Source organism: Talpa europaea (assembly GCF_964194135.1).
Source record: "Talpa europaea genome assembly, chromosome: 2".
Lineage (NCBI taxonomy): Eukaryota > Metazoa > Chordata > Mammalia > Eulipotyphla > Talpidae > Talpa > Talpa europaea.
The window spans coordinates 7,631,103-7,648,011 of record NC_140068.1 but is presented as its reverse complement, the minus strand read 5'-3'; the positions used below and the strand labels follow the sequence as shown (position 1 = coordinate 7,648,011).

Sequence of the window (16,909 nt, the reverse complement as noted above, 5' to 3'; positions counted from 1 at the left end):
TTGTTTTCATTACTATAAAAAGCATTTTGAGTTTTACAGTTCTAGGTGATGCTTCAATAACCGTGCTTGAGACAATCAACCCGTGGAATGTTCGCTAGTTGGGAAAAATGTGAATGTACATTTTGCAGATGCCTGAGCTTTGGCTTGAATGGGAGTTAAATCCTGCCAGCTTCTGAGGCTCGGGGACACCTGTGGCTGGGTGGGGAGCTCTTTAGGGCTGAACGCCTGCAAGGGTGCTGGGATTACCAACTGCTTGGCATAGGCTGGGGCCCACGTCTCCGCGACACGGTGCCATCCTGAGGATGCAGTTTCCTTAACTGTCAGGATGCAGACAGACTCGGCGGTTTCAGCCTGGCTTAGTCATGCCGGGAACCTGAGCCGGGGGTATATACAATTACATCACCGAGAGTGGTGGGAAAGAATGTGCTCACTATTATTTTGCCATTACTGGTCTGCGTTCCGTTGATTATATAACACTTGCCGGGCGGTGTGTGTTCTTCTTCTTAAAATGGACACAGCCTTGTCTTCTGCTCTGGGATGTGCTGCTCTTGTTTAGGAAAGTAATGGGGAAATTATTTGTGGTTGATAAATGAGCTGCCATCGGGGAGACTCGGTGGCCAAGTGGGATGAGCGCTGGCCCGGGAGGCAGGCTTCTTGCTTTCGGCTCCTGGCTTTGCGGCGAGCGCTCACCCCCAGGGAGGTGGCGTGTCTGTTTTCCCCATCTGCACGGTGATGCGCCCCTCGGGGGTGGCCCTGTGTTAACGTGCAAGTGTTGGGCTCTGCCTGAGACTCCTGCTGTTCGTTGTTAACATCGTATGTGTCTCATCCAGTAAATTATGTTTAAGTTTATTTTCATTAGCCTTTCTGGAAAAGTCACTTCTTGGTTACTTCTGCTCATTTGGATTCTCTCTTTCACTTTGTGGCGATCCTTAGGTCTTTGATTTACTTTGAGAGTCACAAAAGGAGCCGGGGCAGAGAGCAGACTAGAACACCTTGTGCACATCAGGTGGGAAACCACACTTAGCAGCTGCCTTTTGGCTTTCCCAGCCCTTCCCCCTTCTCTTCACATCTTAGCCTAAAGAGAACAAAGCTGGACAAATGCCAGAACCCGAGGCTGTGTTTTATCTCCTACGATTTCCTTCTAATTTCCTTTGTAGCCAAAGTTTTGACCTCAGACTCATTCTGGATGTGCGGTGTGCAGTGAGGTGCCGGGGAATGCATTTGACAGGGTCCCAGGAGGGTTCACAACTGAACATGACTGTACTGGGTTGAGGAGGGTGTAAGAGAGTTCTACTAGAGTATCTTTCGTCTTGATCTAATCTCCTGTTAAAATATTCTTCCTGTAATGCCTATATGAATTTAGTGCATTTACACCAAATAGATCTTTGTATTTACAAATGGGTAGTAATTCTTTGCCTTGAACAATCCATCCCCTGAGGAGTGAATTTGTATTTGCGGTTGGCTCTGGTGTTATGAAGCGGGTTTTTATGTAAACTTAAGTTTAGTGGATGTTGATTTTATGATGGACAGGAAATGAAAAGAATCACAAGTAAGGAAGAGGGAGGCCAAGACAAAAACACTAGGAGGTTTCCTAAAGACAAGAACAGCTACTGACTGTGATTTCAAAACTGGTGAGCAGGTAGGCGCCACCAGTGCCTGGTGGTGGATGGAGAGTCTTTTGTGAACACTGATCTTGGCGGGCTGGAGTGGGCTCCTGTGATGTGCATATCTCCCCAGGATTGCATTCGGAGTGTGAGCCCCATTTTGCTTTCTCTGGTGCAGCTCTGGGACAGACTCCAGAGCTGCTCTGTCCAGTAGAATAGCTATTAGCCACATGTGACTATTGAAAATTAAAATGAAATAAAATACACTTCCTTAGCTCTGCTAGCTGTGTTTCAATTGCTCCATAGCCGCTGTGGCTTGGGGCCATAGGACCAGCAGATAGAGAACAGAAAGTTGTGTGAATAGCATTGGTCTCCAGGGCGTGATGAGAGCAACAAAGTGTAATTGTAACCAGATACTGTGCCAAGTCAACCAGGCTCAAGTCCCCTGTGTATTAAAGGTGGAAGTAGGCTCAGAAAGTAGACAGTCGGAATGGGCCCCTGAAGGTGCATTAAGCGACATAATTTCAGTGTCTGTACCCCTGTTCATGCATACTCTGTACCCCTGACATTACTGATCCATGGAAAATCATTCAAAATATAGCTCTTTTTTTATGGGGGGAAACATGCAGGAAGAGGACTCTGCTGGCAATTTGTGTTTGACTTGATCTGCTGATGAGGGAAAAGTGTGAAGTATATTTCTTAGGCTGTGACTTATTTGACCCAAGTCAGGCAGGGGGTGACTTTGATTGTGTCCCTCTGACACACCTTGATCAGGTCTGTTGGATCATGGGCCAGTAGTAAAATGGGAGAGGAAGGTAGAGAGTTGTGTACATTTTGTACTCTGGTAAAATGTATATAATCTAAAGCACCACAAGTGGAGGCCTCTGCTACTTTCCTTTTCTTCAGTTCTGTCTGAGAACTCACTCATTTTCTGTCTTTCATTGTGGGCACTTCAGTCAATAATCCTTTCCTGATTATGTTGCTGTAGTAGAGCTTCTTTTGAGCTAATATAATCAGTTTCTTGTTCTCTTCTCATTGCGGAATGAGGTGGAAGGAAAAGGAATTTTCCTTCCCAACTCTGTGCCTTCTTTCCAAAATCATATTCTATTATAGCAGCATCTATTCACCCTCCCAGTCATGTGATCTATTTTGGGGTAAAATAAATCTAATTGGGTCTGTATGAAAAATGGTTAAGCAGCTAAACTCCCTGTTTATTTTAATCAGTAAAAAAAGTGGTAGACTTCTTATAAAAGATTCAGGCTTTAAACTTATTGCAACACTAAAATATATTTAATCTTCTTTGAGTTTAAGGGGTAAATGTTCTGTATAGTAATAAAAGTTTCCCGTAATTTATGGTGACATTGGCTGTAGAAAGCTGACTTTCCTGCTTTTTAGATCAAAACTCTGGATGTGAGTTGGCAGGCCGAGTAATTGGTTAACTGAGGGGACATTTCCCCTTTAATCAGAGTCCCAAGTCCTTCCAAACAAGCTGTGTCTTGTGGCCTTTCTCCATGCACTTGGGAGTCTTTGATTCTGAATTTAAAAAGCCATGATGAAAATCCATCTTTTTATTTTTGTCTTCTTTATTGAAGGACAATGGCATATTTTAGTCTCTAGAAAAAAGCATAGTGAGGAAAAAAGAATGAATACAAAGTTTATGTAGGACAGGACTGTTAATATAGAAATTCATTTTTATTATGAAATTTACAGGTTTTTTTCAAGCTTACCAAAGACAGTTCTTAGTGAGTGGACCTGGGAAGGTTTTCCCCCTTATATTTATACTTAACTCCATCTAGTCTCTGAAAAAGTATTTGTTATTTTATGAGGAAAAAACAGGAATGTAAACTTCAAAGAAAATCTGGGTAAAGTTAGCATTGTCTTCTCAAATTTTTTGATTTGCGTTCATTTACAAAACTGTATAATTTGGGGCGCATAACTTCACCTCAAGATGTGCACACGCTTCCCTCGCCCTCCCCCAAAACTGCAGCTCAGTTACTCTCCCAGCCCCTCCATCAGCCCCCTCTGTGAACACCATATTTTCAGAGTCTGAGTTATTTTTGCCAGTTTGTGAAATCATCTTTTATTGCCTGACATATTCCTTCCAGGCTCATCCATATTATCTCATCTTTGTAAATGCCTAAGTAGTGTCCCCAAGTGTGTATCCCGCACTTTCTTCATCCAGTTGTCTGTTGATGGTCTTTTAAGTTGTTTCCATGACTTGGCTATTGTGGGTATTAGCATTGTTTTCATTCAGGTTCAAGTCTTTTGTTGTTTTGTCATTACTTACCTATTGTTCATCCTGCCAAAAAAAAAAAGTTGTTCTCATAAGCGCCCCCCCCCCCCGCCCCGAGTATGCTCCTGCTTTATATAGCTCTTGATTTGGAGGCCTGCCTTGCCCCTCCCCCGGGCACCCCAGATGTAGGCCGGAGGGAAGGAGGGGCCATGGAGGATGCTGGTCTCAGCTCTGTGAGGTAGGGTCCCCTCTGCGAGGGGGGTAGGGCCCTTGGGGTTGAAGTTGGGGAGCTAAGCGGCTTGTTAGCTTGTGCTGGATCCAGGATCAGGGCTACTGTCCCTTCCCTTGCGCCGTGCCCACCCGTTTTCTGTGCCAGCACTTTGCCCTTTCTGGGGTGGGTACTGTGGGGCAGGGAGGATCTCAAGCTGGTGCTCCCCATGCAGATGTCTAGACACAAATCCCCCCACCACTGCTTAGCGGTGCCATTCTGGAGCTTAGTTAAGGTGTCCTCACCTCTGAATCAGAGGCTGGTATTTCCACCTTCACAGACTGTTTACAGAGATAATGCTTGTCAAGCACTTAGCGTAGAGTAACTGTTCAGCCATGTCAGACACTGTAGTATTCCCGATTTTTATTTTAATTTTTTTAAAGATTGATTTTATTTATGCACACAAGAACTAGGGTACAGGTCAGAAGTTTGGGGGTGAGAGGATTCACCATAGAGAGTGGGGAGCAGAACAGGCAGATTTAGTGAAATGCACTGCTGAGGGGAGCACCGGGTGAGACAGGAGAGGTCTGCCGCGCCATGTGGGTAGCTCCCTGGCTGGTCGGGAATTGAATTCGTGCGACAGTGGCTACCAATAGCTTGATAGCGCTGTCTTTAACTCCTGCGCCACCAGGGAGGCCTCAATATTCCCGATTTTTAAGTGATAGAATATTCTTCCATTGGGTTGCTATGGACACAGTGTAATATAACCCAGAAATATCTCCATTTTTTTGTTAAGATGACAGTCACCACTCAGGCTGTGTACAGGTGACAGAAATCACCTCCCTGCCTGCCAAGGTCATCCCAGTTTTACATGTAGCTTCCTGGGGTTTGTTCTGTATCTGAAAGGAAGTCTAGTGCACTATGGCGACACAAAACTGAGTTTATATTTAAATTTTTTTTTAAATTTATTTCATTTATGCATATAAGAACTGGAGTGTAGGCCAGAGGTGAGAGGATTCACCAGAGACAGAGTGGGGAATAGAACAGGCAGACTGACTGAAATACACTGCTGAGGGGAGCAGTGGGGGAGACTGGAGAGGTCTGCTGCGCCATGTGGGTCAGCTCCCCAGCTGGGGATCGAACTCGTGCCACAGTGGCTGGCAATAGCTTGTGTAAGGACAGGAATGGACACTGAGCAGGTTTTCTGATCCCATGCAGACCAGGTAAAGGAGGAGGCAGAGTCCTCAGTGGTTTTTTGCAGGTCTTTTATTGGGATTACCAGGTACATGGCAGGCAGGGGTGCTGGGGGGCCGGGAGGCTGGCAGGCCTCCCAGCCCCCAGCAAGTCTTCACTCAATCTGGGCTCTCTGGCGTTCTCTGCTTCTCTCAGCTGCTTCTGCTCTTCTCGGCTTCACTTTGGCTTCTGCTGTCGTCCCCGTGACGCCACCCTTAAAAGCCCAGTCTTAGACCAGGTGAATCCCATCTACCTATGCCTACACCCTACTCCAGGTGTCCGCCATCAGGCATGCATTCAGGACCGCAAGGATCTATCATCTATCCTGATGGCGGGAAGGCAGAAAAGCCTGACATTTTACCTTACCCTACAGCCCACCCCCTCAGGGTTTTTCTGCCAAATAGTCTTCATATGTACAATTTTCTTAGCAAGCAAACAAACAATGCAGCCATGGCCCACAAAAGCAAATACATTACAATATAACAACAAAATACAACAGAACATAAATAAGTTCAGGCAGGGCCCCAACCTAGTGGCAAAAGGCAATTATTGGTACCAGCAGATGAGCCACCAAATCTGCTGCCAAAGGCACTGCTCATTCGAGGGAGGGGAACCACTCACGGCATCTACTGTAACACACCAGGAGCCGTCAGGCTTCCTGGCCTTCTCTGGCTGTAGTCTCGGCTACAAGGCACACAGCATCCACCCCCAGGATGCACTAGCTCTGGGATTGGCGATTCTATTCTGTTGGGGGTAATCGCCAACCCTCAGGGTTTCTGTCTGCAGTCACTCCAACACTCGGCCTTCATGGCCACCCATGCGACTCGCAGACCCCTGCACTCAGGCCAACCCACTGCACAAGCACATGGGTCGGGGATCCAAACTGTACATTCAGCTTGGGCTCCACCCCAAGCCACGTTCCCCACCATCCACCAAGGACGGGTTCCTCAGCTCCTCACCCTCACTTGACAACGAGCAGGGCATCACCCACAGGTGATGTTACGAGACTCACAGGGCTTCAGCATACTCAGGCTGCTTGACAGCCGCTCAAGGCTTCCCAAACTTAGCATCAGTACCAGCTTTTGCCTTCTCAGTTGGCTTTTCTCCTCTGCCTGGCTGCTGGGCATACACAGGCTGCTTTTGGCCATCAAGGTCCAGTGGCCGCTCCCAGATTCTCAAAAAAAGCATAACCTGCCAAGGTCCTCCGCCTTCTGGCGGGATTGTCAGTCAAAGTTCATCAGTCCGAGTCCATCAGTCCAAGTCCATTAGGCCAAGTTCGTTGGCCTCTCCCTGAATCAGCACCCGCGAGCTCGGAATCGTGGTCCTCTCTTCGCCGATGATTCTTGCTGCCTCAGGGGTCATTGACTGGTCCTCTCGGGTGTCTCCTCCACACGAGGTCTCATCCTGCAGCTCTTGGACCTCGTCCATCTCCTGTGCCTCCATGACGCCTCCAGCGTCGTCACAGGGAAACAGTCTGTTACTCCTTAGTCCCTCCAGGTCTTTGGAGGGCTCCATACCCATCTGCATGGATCATCTTGCCGACTTACGCCAATTGTAAGGGCAGGACTGGACACAGTGCAGGTTTTCTGATCCAGCAGACCGGGTAAAGGAGGAATCAGAGTCCTCAGTGGTTTTCTTCAGGTCTTCTATTGGGATTACCAGGTACATGGCAGGCAGGGGTGCTGGGGGGCCGGGAGGCTGGCAGGCCTCCCAGCCCCCAGCAAGTCTTCACTCTTATCTGGGCTCTCCAGCGTTCTCTGCTTCTCCCTTGGCTTCTTCTGCTCTTCTTGGCTTCTCTTTGGCTTCTGCTGTCGTCCCCGTGACGCTGCCCTTAAAAGCCCAGTCTTAGCCCAGGTGAATCCCATCTACGTAGGCCCACACCCTATTCCAGGTGCCCGCCATCAGGCATGCATTCAGGACTGCAAGGATCCATCATCTATCCTGATGGCGGGAGGGCAGAAAAGCCTGACATTTTACCTTACCCTACAGCTTGATAGTGCTGAGACTTTAACTCCTATGCCACCAGGGAGGCCCAAAACTGAATTTTTAAAAGCACCGAGGCAAGTGGAACATTATCCAGAAAGAGCACAGGTGGGACTCACTCATTTCAGGTGAAATTAACTTCAGGTGGGCTGACAGGGCTCGGTTCTGTGTAAGGAGACCCCGATGGGGTCCATCCTTCCAGTGACCGTTTTTTGTCTACTGGGCTGGGGCATAGTCACGAGTCACACTCTGACAGCCGGGCTCTCTCAGACCAGTGTCCACGGGAGGGAGCAACAGCGAGCAAGGTGGTTCCGAGAGTGGTAGGCAGGTACCGAGCGTCACCTGGAGGGCATTTGGCAATGTCTGGAGACACGTTCTGGCCCAGCATGGAAGGGGTGTTGCTGATATCACTGGGAAGAGACTGCTGAACATCTTGCAATGTATAGGAATCTTCCCCCAGTCAAAACAGATGATGGACTTTTAAATGTTAGCTTGAGGAATGTAGGGTCAGGAATGGACATGGTGCAGGTTTTCTGAGATCCAGCAGACCAGGTGAAGGAGGAGTCAGAGTCCTCAGTGGTTTTTTGCAGGCTTTTATTGGGGTTTACCAGGTACACAGCAGGCAGGGGTACTGGGGGGCCAGGGGGCTGGCAGGCCTCCCAGCCCCCAGCAAGTCTTCACTCTATCTGGGCTCTCCAGCCTTCTCTTGCATTCTCGCTGGGTCTCTGCTCTGCTGCTTCTGCTTCTCCTCTTTTCTGCTTCTTTCTTGGCTTCTGCTGGCATCCCCGTGACGCCGCCCTTAAAAGCCCACTCTCAGCCCAGGTGAATCCCATCTACGCATGCCCACACCCTACTCCAGGTGTCGCCATCAGGCATGCATTCGGGACCTCAGGGTTGCGTCATCTATCCTTATGGCGGGAGGGCAGAAAAGCCTGCTACCTTTTACCTACCCTACAAGGAACTAAGGAGGGAAGCCTGGAAGAGGAGGGGACATTTGGGATAATAGTGTTAAGAAAGAACTGCCTTTGCCTGTGGCAAGATTTTTAGGAGACACATTTTGGGTAGAGGAATTAGCATGGACAAAGTCCTGGGGCAGGGGCAGGCTGTAGGAAGAGCAGAGAGAAGCCCACGCAGCCAGAGTGGGTGAGATCACAGCTGTGGGTGAATTGCGCAGGGTTTTGTGGCTATTGTAGGAGTTATTCATGCCACTCAGAAAGCTTTTGAGATATGGTAAGAGTTTGGATGTTGTCGATGGTTTTACATTTTTCCTTTTGATTTTGTTTTCTACAGAATTATGGCCTGGAAACCGATAATATGAAGAACTTGGTACTGAAACTGCGAGCCTCTTCCCATAATTTACAGAATTATATCAGCAGCCGACGGAAAAGCCCCACTTATGACGGGAACACCTCCCACAAGCCCTCCAATGAGTTCCTAACTTCTGTGGTGGAGCTCATAGGCGCCGCCAAGGCCTTGCTAGCGTGGCTGGACAGGTAAGTCAGGGGCACCTGTGCTGCCCCATGAGGAGGGGCTGGGGGCGTGATTACTAACTTCTGCTGATGGACCTGAGATGCAGAGAATCCTGTCCTTTGTCTTAGGGAAATGAACCCTTGGCCCTTTCTGGTTCTTCCCACTGGAACTCTCCAGGAGCTCTAGGTAGTGGGAGATGTGGTTCCTTTTGGAAAGCACTTCGATGGGGAAGAGCAGGAACACATTAACCTTAGCTGAGCGAAGCGTGAAGCTGTGCTAACGTGTTTTCTGAGGTTAAACATTAATGATGGGGTGTTTGGGCAGAATGAAGGCTATTAGCTGACTTCCAAAGGGAGAGTCTCAAGTTTGCTGTTTTTTATCTCATTCTTTTTTCTCTATTTAGATTCCAATTTTGTGTTATGTGAGAGGAAAAGCTATGGAGCCACTCATTTAACTAGGCTGTTGTGTAGCTGTGCTTCTCAGCATACAGTGTGGGATCCAGGGGGTCCCCCGCCTCTTGCTTTTTTTTTCAAGAGAATTTTGTTGTTTGCTAGGGCTCCATTTACAGGGATCACTGACTTCTCAATAACGAAGAACAAAATCATTCAGCTTTGCTTGGACCTGACCACGACAGTCCAGAAGGTCAGTACATCACTGTTGCCTGCTTGATTTTTTTCTCCTCTTTCTCTCTTCCTGGTCTTCAAAGGGTTGACACCCACGTATGAAGTGCCAGTGTCTCTCTCTGTCTCTCCCCCCACTTCCCCCACCCCTCAAAATTGGAGAGAGATGAAAAGATTTAAGGAAGATTCACTGCATTTATAGTTTCTGTGAAAGATGACCATTGGTCTTTGCATCAAAGAAAGCTTGTGCTTTGTTTTGTCTTAAAATAATTGAGTTCATAATTCTGCACTTTCTTTAAAAGGTTACCACACATAATTTTTTTAAAAATAGAATTTCTAGAGTAACTCAATTTTGCTATCATCTCTGTCCAGATCATTCTTACTTACTCTGAGTAAGTACTTGCTTACTTCATTTTCTTTTCATTTGACCTCTGGTGGTTGTCGTTAGCAGTTAGGATGAGCTAGGTTACGACGCAGTGACAAATAATTCTAGCAGTTCATCGCTTCATTATCCACCTCTCAATGGCTCAGGAGGGGACGCTGCCCCAAATCTCCACACTTCAGGATGTTGGCTGACAGAACAGCCAGTGCCTCATGTTACTTGTCACGAGGCAAAGAAAATAAGGACCTTGTTGCTTCTTACACTGACAAATGTTCTGGTTTGGGAGTGATGCAGGCTAGTTTCCTCCCCAGCTCACTAGCCAGACCTGAGTATTTTCATGGATCAGGAAGATGAAGATCAGTCAATCTGTAACTTTTTTTTTTTTTAATAGAGGCATGTTTTATTTATTTATTTGTTGGTTTGTTTTGTTTATTCAAGCACTGGGTACAGTCAGAAGCGCGGGAGGGTGAGAGAATTCACCAGAGCCAGAGCGGGGAGCAGAGCAGGCAGAAGGACCGAAGCACACTGCTGAGGGGAGCAGCGGGCGGCAGGAGAGGTCTGCGCGCCATGCGGGACCCTCCTCTGGTGGCCGGGGAGCAGCCGGGGATCGAACCGGCGCTGCAGAGGCTACGGGCAGCTTCGCAACCCAGCGCTCAACCGCTGCGCCACCGGGGAGGCCCTCAATCTGTAACTTAACCAGCTTCTGTGCCCTGAACTTTTGAAAACATTTTCTTACACTGTCAGCTCTTAAGGTCACTTCCGGTCACATTGCCGGGTGTGTCCCAGTCATGTGTGAAATAGTTTTGGGCTGAATCATGGCCATAAAATGAAAGGAAGTGCTTGTTCTCTTCATGTTCCACGTGCTTCTCCAATTCTGCTCTTCCACCTTTGTTTCCGCTGCTGTTTGGCAAAACGTAAGGAACATCCTTTCCTTGGCCCTGACCGTGCCATAAAATCAATGCAGTTCTGGAAAGCTGGTGCTTTCTGTTTGTTCCTGGAACCCAGGAGTCAAACAGTTTACTGATGCTGAGATGCAGCTGGAACTTAAGGTGCATGTGACCCCATCATGTGCTTACTGTGTTCTCAGAAAGACGCCAGCACCGCTGAGGTGGATCCGTGTCTCTGCTCTGGTTTAGGATCTTAAAGGAATTTTGATAAAAAGATACTGATGCCGCCCGTGATCCACTGCCTGCAGCCACCGAGTCCTGGCCTTGGTGGGGACGGCATTTATATCTCTAATAACTGTGAATTTTCCTTTTTTTCTCTGCTTCCCTCTCCCCACAGTATTCTGCCGCCTATTTTGATTTTTTAACAGGAATTTCTTGCAATCCACTTAATGAACAGTGTTAAGACTTACACGATGTAATGAGCAAGTGGGAATGTTTTGCTTCTCTGGGCTTCATGTAAAGGGTCTTGGGCTGTGTGAGCCATTGGCTCTGTCCCGGCAGTGGTACAGGGCGAGGAGGAGAAAGTGATGAAATGCAAGGTGGAGAAGGAGAGTTGTTTTGACAAGATGGTTACGCTGCACTCTAGCAGGACGTTGGCGGTTTTGCTGGACATTTGATCTCCTCCTTCAGCAAACATTTATTTAGCACTTACTGTGTGTCTGCTGCTCTGGTAGGTAGCAGGGCTACCAAATGAAGAAAAATTAAAAAAACGCTGACCTCATGGAACTTACAGCCTCTTGGGGAAAGAACACAAACAGATAAAGAAGCAAAATATACTGATATATCAAGCTGTGAGAGGAGCGGGAGGGAGGGTGAGAACAGGAGGCTTTGAGAGTGGGCTCCAGTTCAGACACGGGGCTGGCTTGCCCCTCAGTGGCAGTTGGCACCTGAGGACTCTGACCAGTGTGACTGTGCTTGTCTGGCTGGAAGCGGCTGTTGCATCACCTCAGGTGGTGGTTTCCTTGTAGTCCCAGCAGAGTCTGTTGTGGCGAGCTGGAGGTAAACAGGCCCCGGGGGGCACCCTCCTGTCTGGCCCCATCAGGAGGATGCCCCTGAGCATCCTCACCACACTTGCTTCTACTGTTGGGCCTCCACGGTGCCTGCTCTGTGATTAGCAGGGGTTTCTAAGTGGATGTGTAAACGAATGAGAGAAAGCTTTTGACACATAAGCTGATGAGAATTTGTCTCTGATCCTGAGAAATGTATTCCAAGCTGGGGGAATTGTTTTTGTGTATTTAAAATTTTCAGTTTTGGGGGGCCTCCCAGTGGCGCAGCGGTTGAGCGCTGGGTTGCGAAGCTGCCCATGGCCTCTGTGGCGCCGGTTCGATCCCCGGATGCTCCCCGGTCACGGGAGGAGGGTCCCACATGGCGCACAGACCTCTCCTGCCGCCCGCTGCTCCCCTCAGCAGTGTACTTCGGTCCTTCTGCCTGCTCTGCTCCCCGCTCTGGCTCTGGTGAATTCTCTCACCCTCCCGTGCTTCTGACTGTACCCAGTGCTTGTATAAATAAATAAATACATAAATAAATAAATCTTTTTTTAAAAAAAGTGAAAACAAGGAAAAAGCATGCAAAATTACCAATTAAAAATTTTTTTTCAGTTTTTGTTTGCCCTTTGGTGCTCACTGAGGATGTGCTGTAGAGACAGGCAGCCATAGGTCCAAAGCCCATCTCTTCCATGAAAGAACCCCGGCACTACGGGCAAGTCACTTAAACAGGAATCTCAATTCTCTCATCTGGAAAATGGAAATGTTACTATTTGCCTTATTTGGTGGGGTTTCTATCGGTTATTGTTAAGCAATAAAAATAAGGAAAAAGACAAATGGTAACAATGTGAAGCGCATGTATATATTTACAGTACATGTACACCCCAAAGCCTCTATGCAAAGGAATATATAAATGCAAAGGGCGATTTGGAAAAAACATTGGAACCAAGTCAAAAAAGTATTTTTTATTTGTAGAAAGCATGTGTAGGACCACATTTATGCATTTGTGTAAGATTAGAAATAGAGATTAATAGAAGCTATTAAAAAATATCTTACCTCCAAAGAGTGATATAATGTATGCAGAGTCCCCACTATAGAAATAATACCCTAAAGTAGCAAATATAAAAATCTTTCCATTTATTGGCTTCTGAAACTAAACTTGATGTGTAAGAGGAGGAAACAAACACACATGTTCTGGTCAATTTTGGTTTATTTAAATTTGATCAGTTTTTAGGGATCGAGAATATCATTTTATGAACTTAGATTGAAAAATCATGTTGAGCTCCTGATGAACACGTGTTTTCTGGAGTGATTGGAGGACGCAGGTGCTTCGGCACACGGTCACGCTGGTGCACACAGAGAGAAATAACAAGCGTGATGGATGAGTTACAAGTTGTGTTCCACGTGTGGTGTGATCAGCGGGAGGACGGGGGAGCAGGCGGGACACACGCCCCTCCACACTGGAGACAAGTGCAGTTTTTATCTCAGCTTCTTGGTAGAAGATCTACTTGTTAACAGGCAGAATGAGGGATACTTAGGACCCCCAAACCTGCCAGTTCTAAATGGGTTCTGCCATCCGCCACATCAGGATAAAACATACTCTAGTGTGTAAGACCTGCAATAGAAAGGAACTTTCATACAACAGGGGTGCAGTCGAGACAATTGGTGTGCAATACAGAGAAGAGAAAGAAAATAGTTTTCAAATCAAGCACCCATAATTATCCCTCCCCTTGTGGGCAAATGCCCAGCCAGACAGGGTCAGCCCAAAGCAGGGCCGCAGAGGCCGGAAAGGCTGCCACAGCCTAAGGCACCTTCTGGGGAGGGGGGGGGGGCACAGGAAAGCGGCAGAAGGGGCCGGGCAAGTCTGGAAGGAAAAGAGCAAAATCAAAATCAAGACGGGGACCGCCACAGTCAGCCTCCTCACGGGTCCGTCACCCACGTCTCTGTTTCTTTCAAGTGTCTCCTTCCGTGTCCCCCGAGTCCCTGGCACAGTGGAAGGCCGAGAGGCAAGCGCAGCTTCTCCTGCACACCTTTCTGCGCCCCACCAGTCTCCTCCTGGGTCTCTCCCCTGGGTCTCTCCTGCAGCGGCCCCTCTCCTGGGGGCTTCTCCCCAGTCCTGATTCTCTCCACACTCTTGCAATTCCTGGCGTCCCCTGCTGCCCGGCTCCGTCCTCCCTGAGGGTGGGCCGGGAGCTCTCGCTGTGGCCACTGACTCTCTGGGCAGGCACCGGCCCTCTCTTTCCTCTCTCTTGCCTGGGAGTTGAAGGAACAAGGTCGTGTGTTTCTTCCCAGTGACAGGAGCAGGTTCTCCCTGAGTCCTTATTCTCCCTGCTGCTGCCTCTGCGCGTCCCTTCTCGCCTCGCTCCCCGCCTCGCTCCCCCCCACTCTGTGCCTTCTTTCCTTGGCTGCTTTGCTTCTTCCTTCCTTTGAATGATAACCTGGGCACCTCCCCCCGGAAGGATCCAGATTCTGCTTTCCTCCCCGGGAGAGGCCTCCGCGCCTTCCCAGCCTGCTGCAGCCACGGTTGCATCCCAAGTGCACGGAGCCACCCTGTCTGGTGTCTGCTAGTTTCCCATGAAGGCAGCAGAGGCGGCTGTGACCTCGATGTCTCCTGGAGTCACGAGAGATGAAATGACCATAGCAGGGGCCCTTTGCTGAGTGTGGAAAGACCCGGGGGACGTGAGCAATAGTCAGCCCGAGAAACTGATTGCAAAGAGAGCCCGCCCCGCGCGCAGAGAGGAGGAGCCTCCACCGATGTGCGCCCAGAGCTGCCTGTACCCAGGGAGGCCTGCACCTGTCCCCACGGGCTGCACCTGTGTCCTCACGTTCGCTTCTCACCCCTCTGGTCCCTTTAGAAATCATCCCTGCTGTCCCGAGAGGCACAGAGAGGTTGCAGAGCGCGGGGCAAAGCTCTGTGCTAGTGATGGGACATAGGAAGAGCGGCAGAGGGCACAGGCGCTGAGCGCCGCCCTGGCCACTGCGAAGGGGACAGGTGACCGCCTGGCTGCTGATCCAGGTGACCGCGGGCCGTGACAGCCCAGCCCCTCGCCTGGCTCCCGCGGGCCGTTTCCACACGGCTCCCCATTCCATTCCCTCGATGCCAAAGGAGGCAAAGTCAGCCTGCAGCTGCTTCCTCCCAGCCGCAAGGGTGTGGGAGCCCACCTCTCGGTGCGGAAGGTGAGCGGGAACCTTTTCACCGCTGACATGAGCCCTGTGGCGCGACAGGAGCTCCGCTCACCGGTGGGCTCCGTCCAGCAAGCTCCCATGGTCAGTCTTTTTTTTTTTAAAAATATTTATTTTGTAGAAGAACTGAGGTGTAAACCAGAGGTGTGGGGGGTGAGAGGACCCACCAGAGACAGAGTGGGGAGCAGAACAGGCAGACTGACTGAAATCTACTGCTGAGGGGAGCAGCGGGGAGACAGGAGAGGTCTGCTACGCACTGTGGGTCAGCTCCCTGGCTGGGGATTGAACTCAGGCCGTAGTGATGATAGTGCTGAGACTCAACCCCCAGGCCACCAGGGAGGCCCCCCACTGTCTGTCGTATGTCTGGTATAAGACCCCATGAAATGCGTTTTTCTTCAGTTGATGTGTACTGAGTGAGAGTTGCAGTTGTTGTCCCTGGAGCTTGGATTCCTCTCGGAGGCCTGTCCATAAAGATGCCTTTTGAAATCTGTATTAGGGGTGTTTTCTCTCTCAGCTGCGAGGCACATACATGTTGGCCGTGGTGGAGTTACCATTATTGTTTCTGACATTCTCACCTAGCGGAGAGCGTTTGTGAGGACATTTAAGAAGCCACTGAAAGTCTGGTGCTAAAATCTCATGAGGTGGAAGTTGGTAGCCATTTCCACTCCCACCCTCAATAGTAGTATCAAAATGACCTAAAATGGCTTTTGATTGGAGTGAAACTCTGACACTTCCCGCAGAGTTGAGCAAGAGTTTTCATGGTCACGAAACAACTGGTGTTTTCCTTAGGGTGCCCCAATTTGGGATTATGTTTAATGGCGCCGAATAACCTACGGACTGTCCAGTGTCCCTTTTCTTGCATGGACTCTGCGTGCAGATCGAAACCTCCTATGGACAGTTCTAGAAGGTCGACAGTGAGATTTTCATGTTGGTGGTTTCACCGCAGCTGCTTTTAGTCAGGACAATGGCTAGTCCTATAATCAGTCACCCGGGTGCATGGGGTTCCTACCTTTTTGTTCTTGAGCTGAGTAAATAATGCTTTGCATTCCAGCCCTTTATTTAATGTCATCAATAGCATACCCCAAGACCACTTTCTTGGCAGTGTGTTAATGAATGTTTTGTTGAACTTTTTTATCTATCAAGGACTGAAATATCTGATTTAATCTCAGTGGTGCTTAAAATAAACTTTTGTGGCTAAGTATACTCAAGCTCTTATTTGAAAGCTATTCTTATAGGCAAGCGCAGAGCTAAAGCCTCCTGGCTTGTTGGCTTGAGGCTGGCTGAGCTGGTTGCGTTGGAGTCTTTGTTAGTTTGCTTGAACTTGACTCTGGTTTACTTCTCTCTGCGTAGACTGGACAGTAGGTAGATTTCAGTTCAATGATTTTTGTAGGTTTTTGGATAATGGGTTCCTGGGGGTGATAAACTTCTTGGGTCTGGGGCAAACAGGGCCCTGGAGGAGTGTGATGCCCCCTCTGTTCCCTCCCTGCCCTCTTTGTCCCTCCAGAACTTCAGACTTCGGGTGGTGGTGGGGTGAGGGGAGTCCTGGAGCTTCTTGGATGCCAGGAAATGTCTAGCGAGCTAAGCCAACTGTTTTTGAAAGTTATTAACTCTTCCATTATTTTTGTTTTTCATCTTCCCTTCTTTAGGATTGCCTGATAGCAGAAATGGAGGATAAAGTTTTAGCTGTGGTAGGTGTACCTTTGCAAAGTTATCACCAAATTCCTTTTCCAACAGCAGTAGGGGCCTCATGAATTGATATAATTGAACTTTGACTAATTACTCAAGATAGACTTTAAAATATTGGTGCTTGGGATAGGAATCTTAATTAAGGTGAGAAGAGAAGAATGAAAGTTAGGCAACAACAGGACCAACTGCTGAGAAAATTCTTGTGCTTAAATTAGTTAAATTGGGGGGGGGGTCCTCTGTTTTGCTTTTTTTCCCTCCAAACATTTCATCAGAGTATAATTATATTTAAATTGCTAGTTAGCTTGTTAATCAGGGACAAACTGATCTGCAGATTTTATATCAGGACCATTTGTATCAAAAACAATTGGCACAAACCT

General features: G+C 48.5%; 1 protein-coding gene across 3 annotated transcripts in view; it reads left to right on the top strand.

Moving 5' to 3' along the window:
• Window positions 1-16,909, top strand: part of CNKSR3 (CNKSR family member 3) — a gene marked incomplete at both ends in the record, with an annotated part of 85,496 nt that overhangs the window by 51,186 nt on the left and 17,401 nt on the right. For all 3 annotated transcript variants that reach the window (XM_084259549.1, XM_084259547.1, XM_084259548.1), the window contains 3 exons: window positions 8,552-8,754; window positions 9,286-9,373; window positions 16,493-16,534. In XM_084259549.1, coding sequence (XP_084115675.1) covers window positions 8,552-8,754; window positions 9,286-9,373; window positions 16,493-16,534 — 333 coding nt within the window. The remainder of the gene's footprint in view (window positions 1-8,551; window positions 8,755-9,285; window positions 9,374-16,492; window positions 16,535-16,909) is intronic.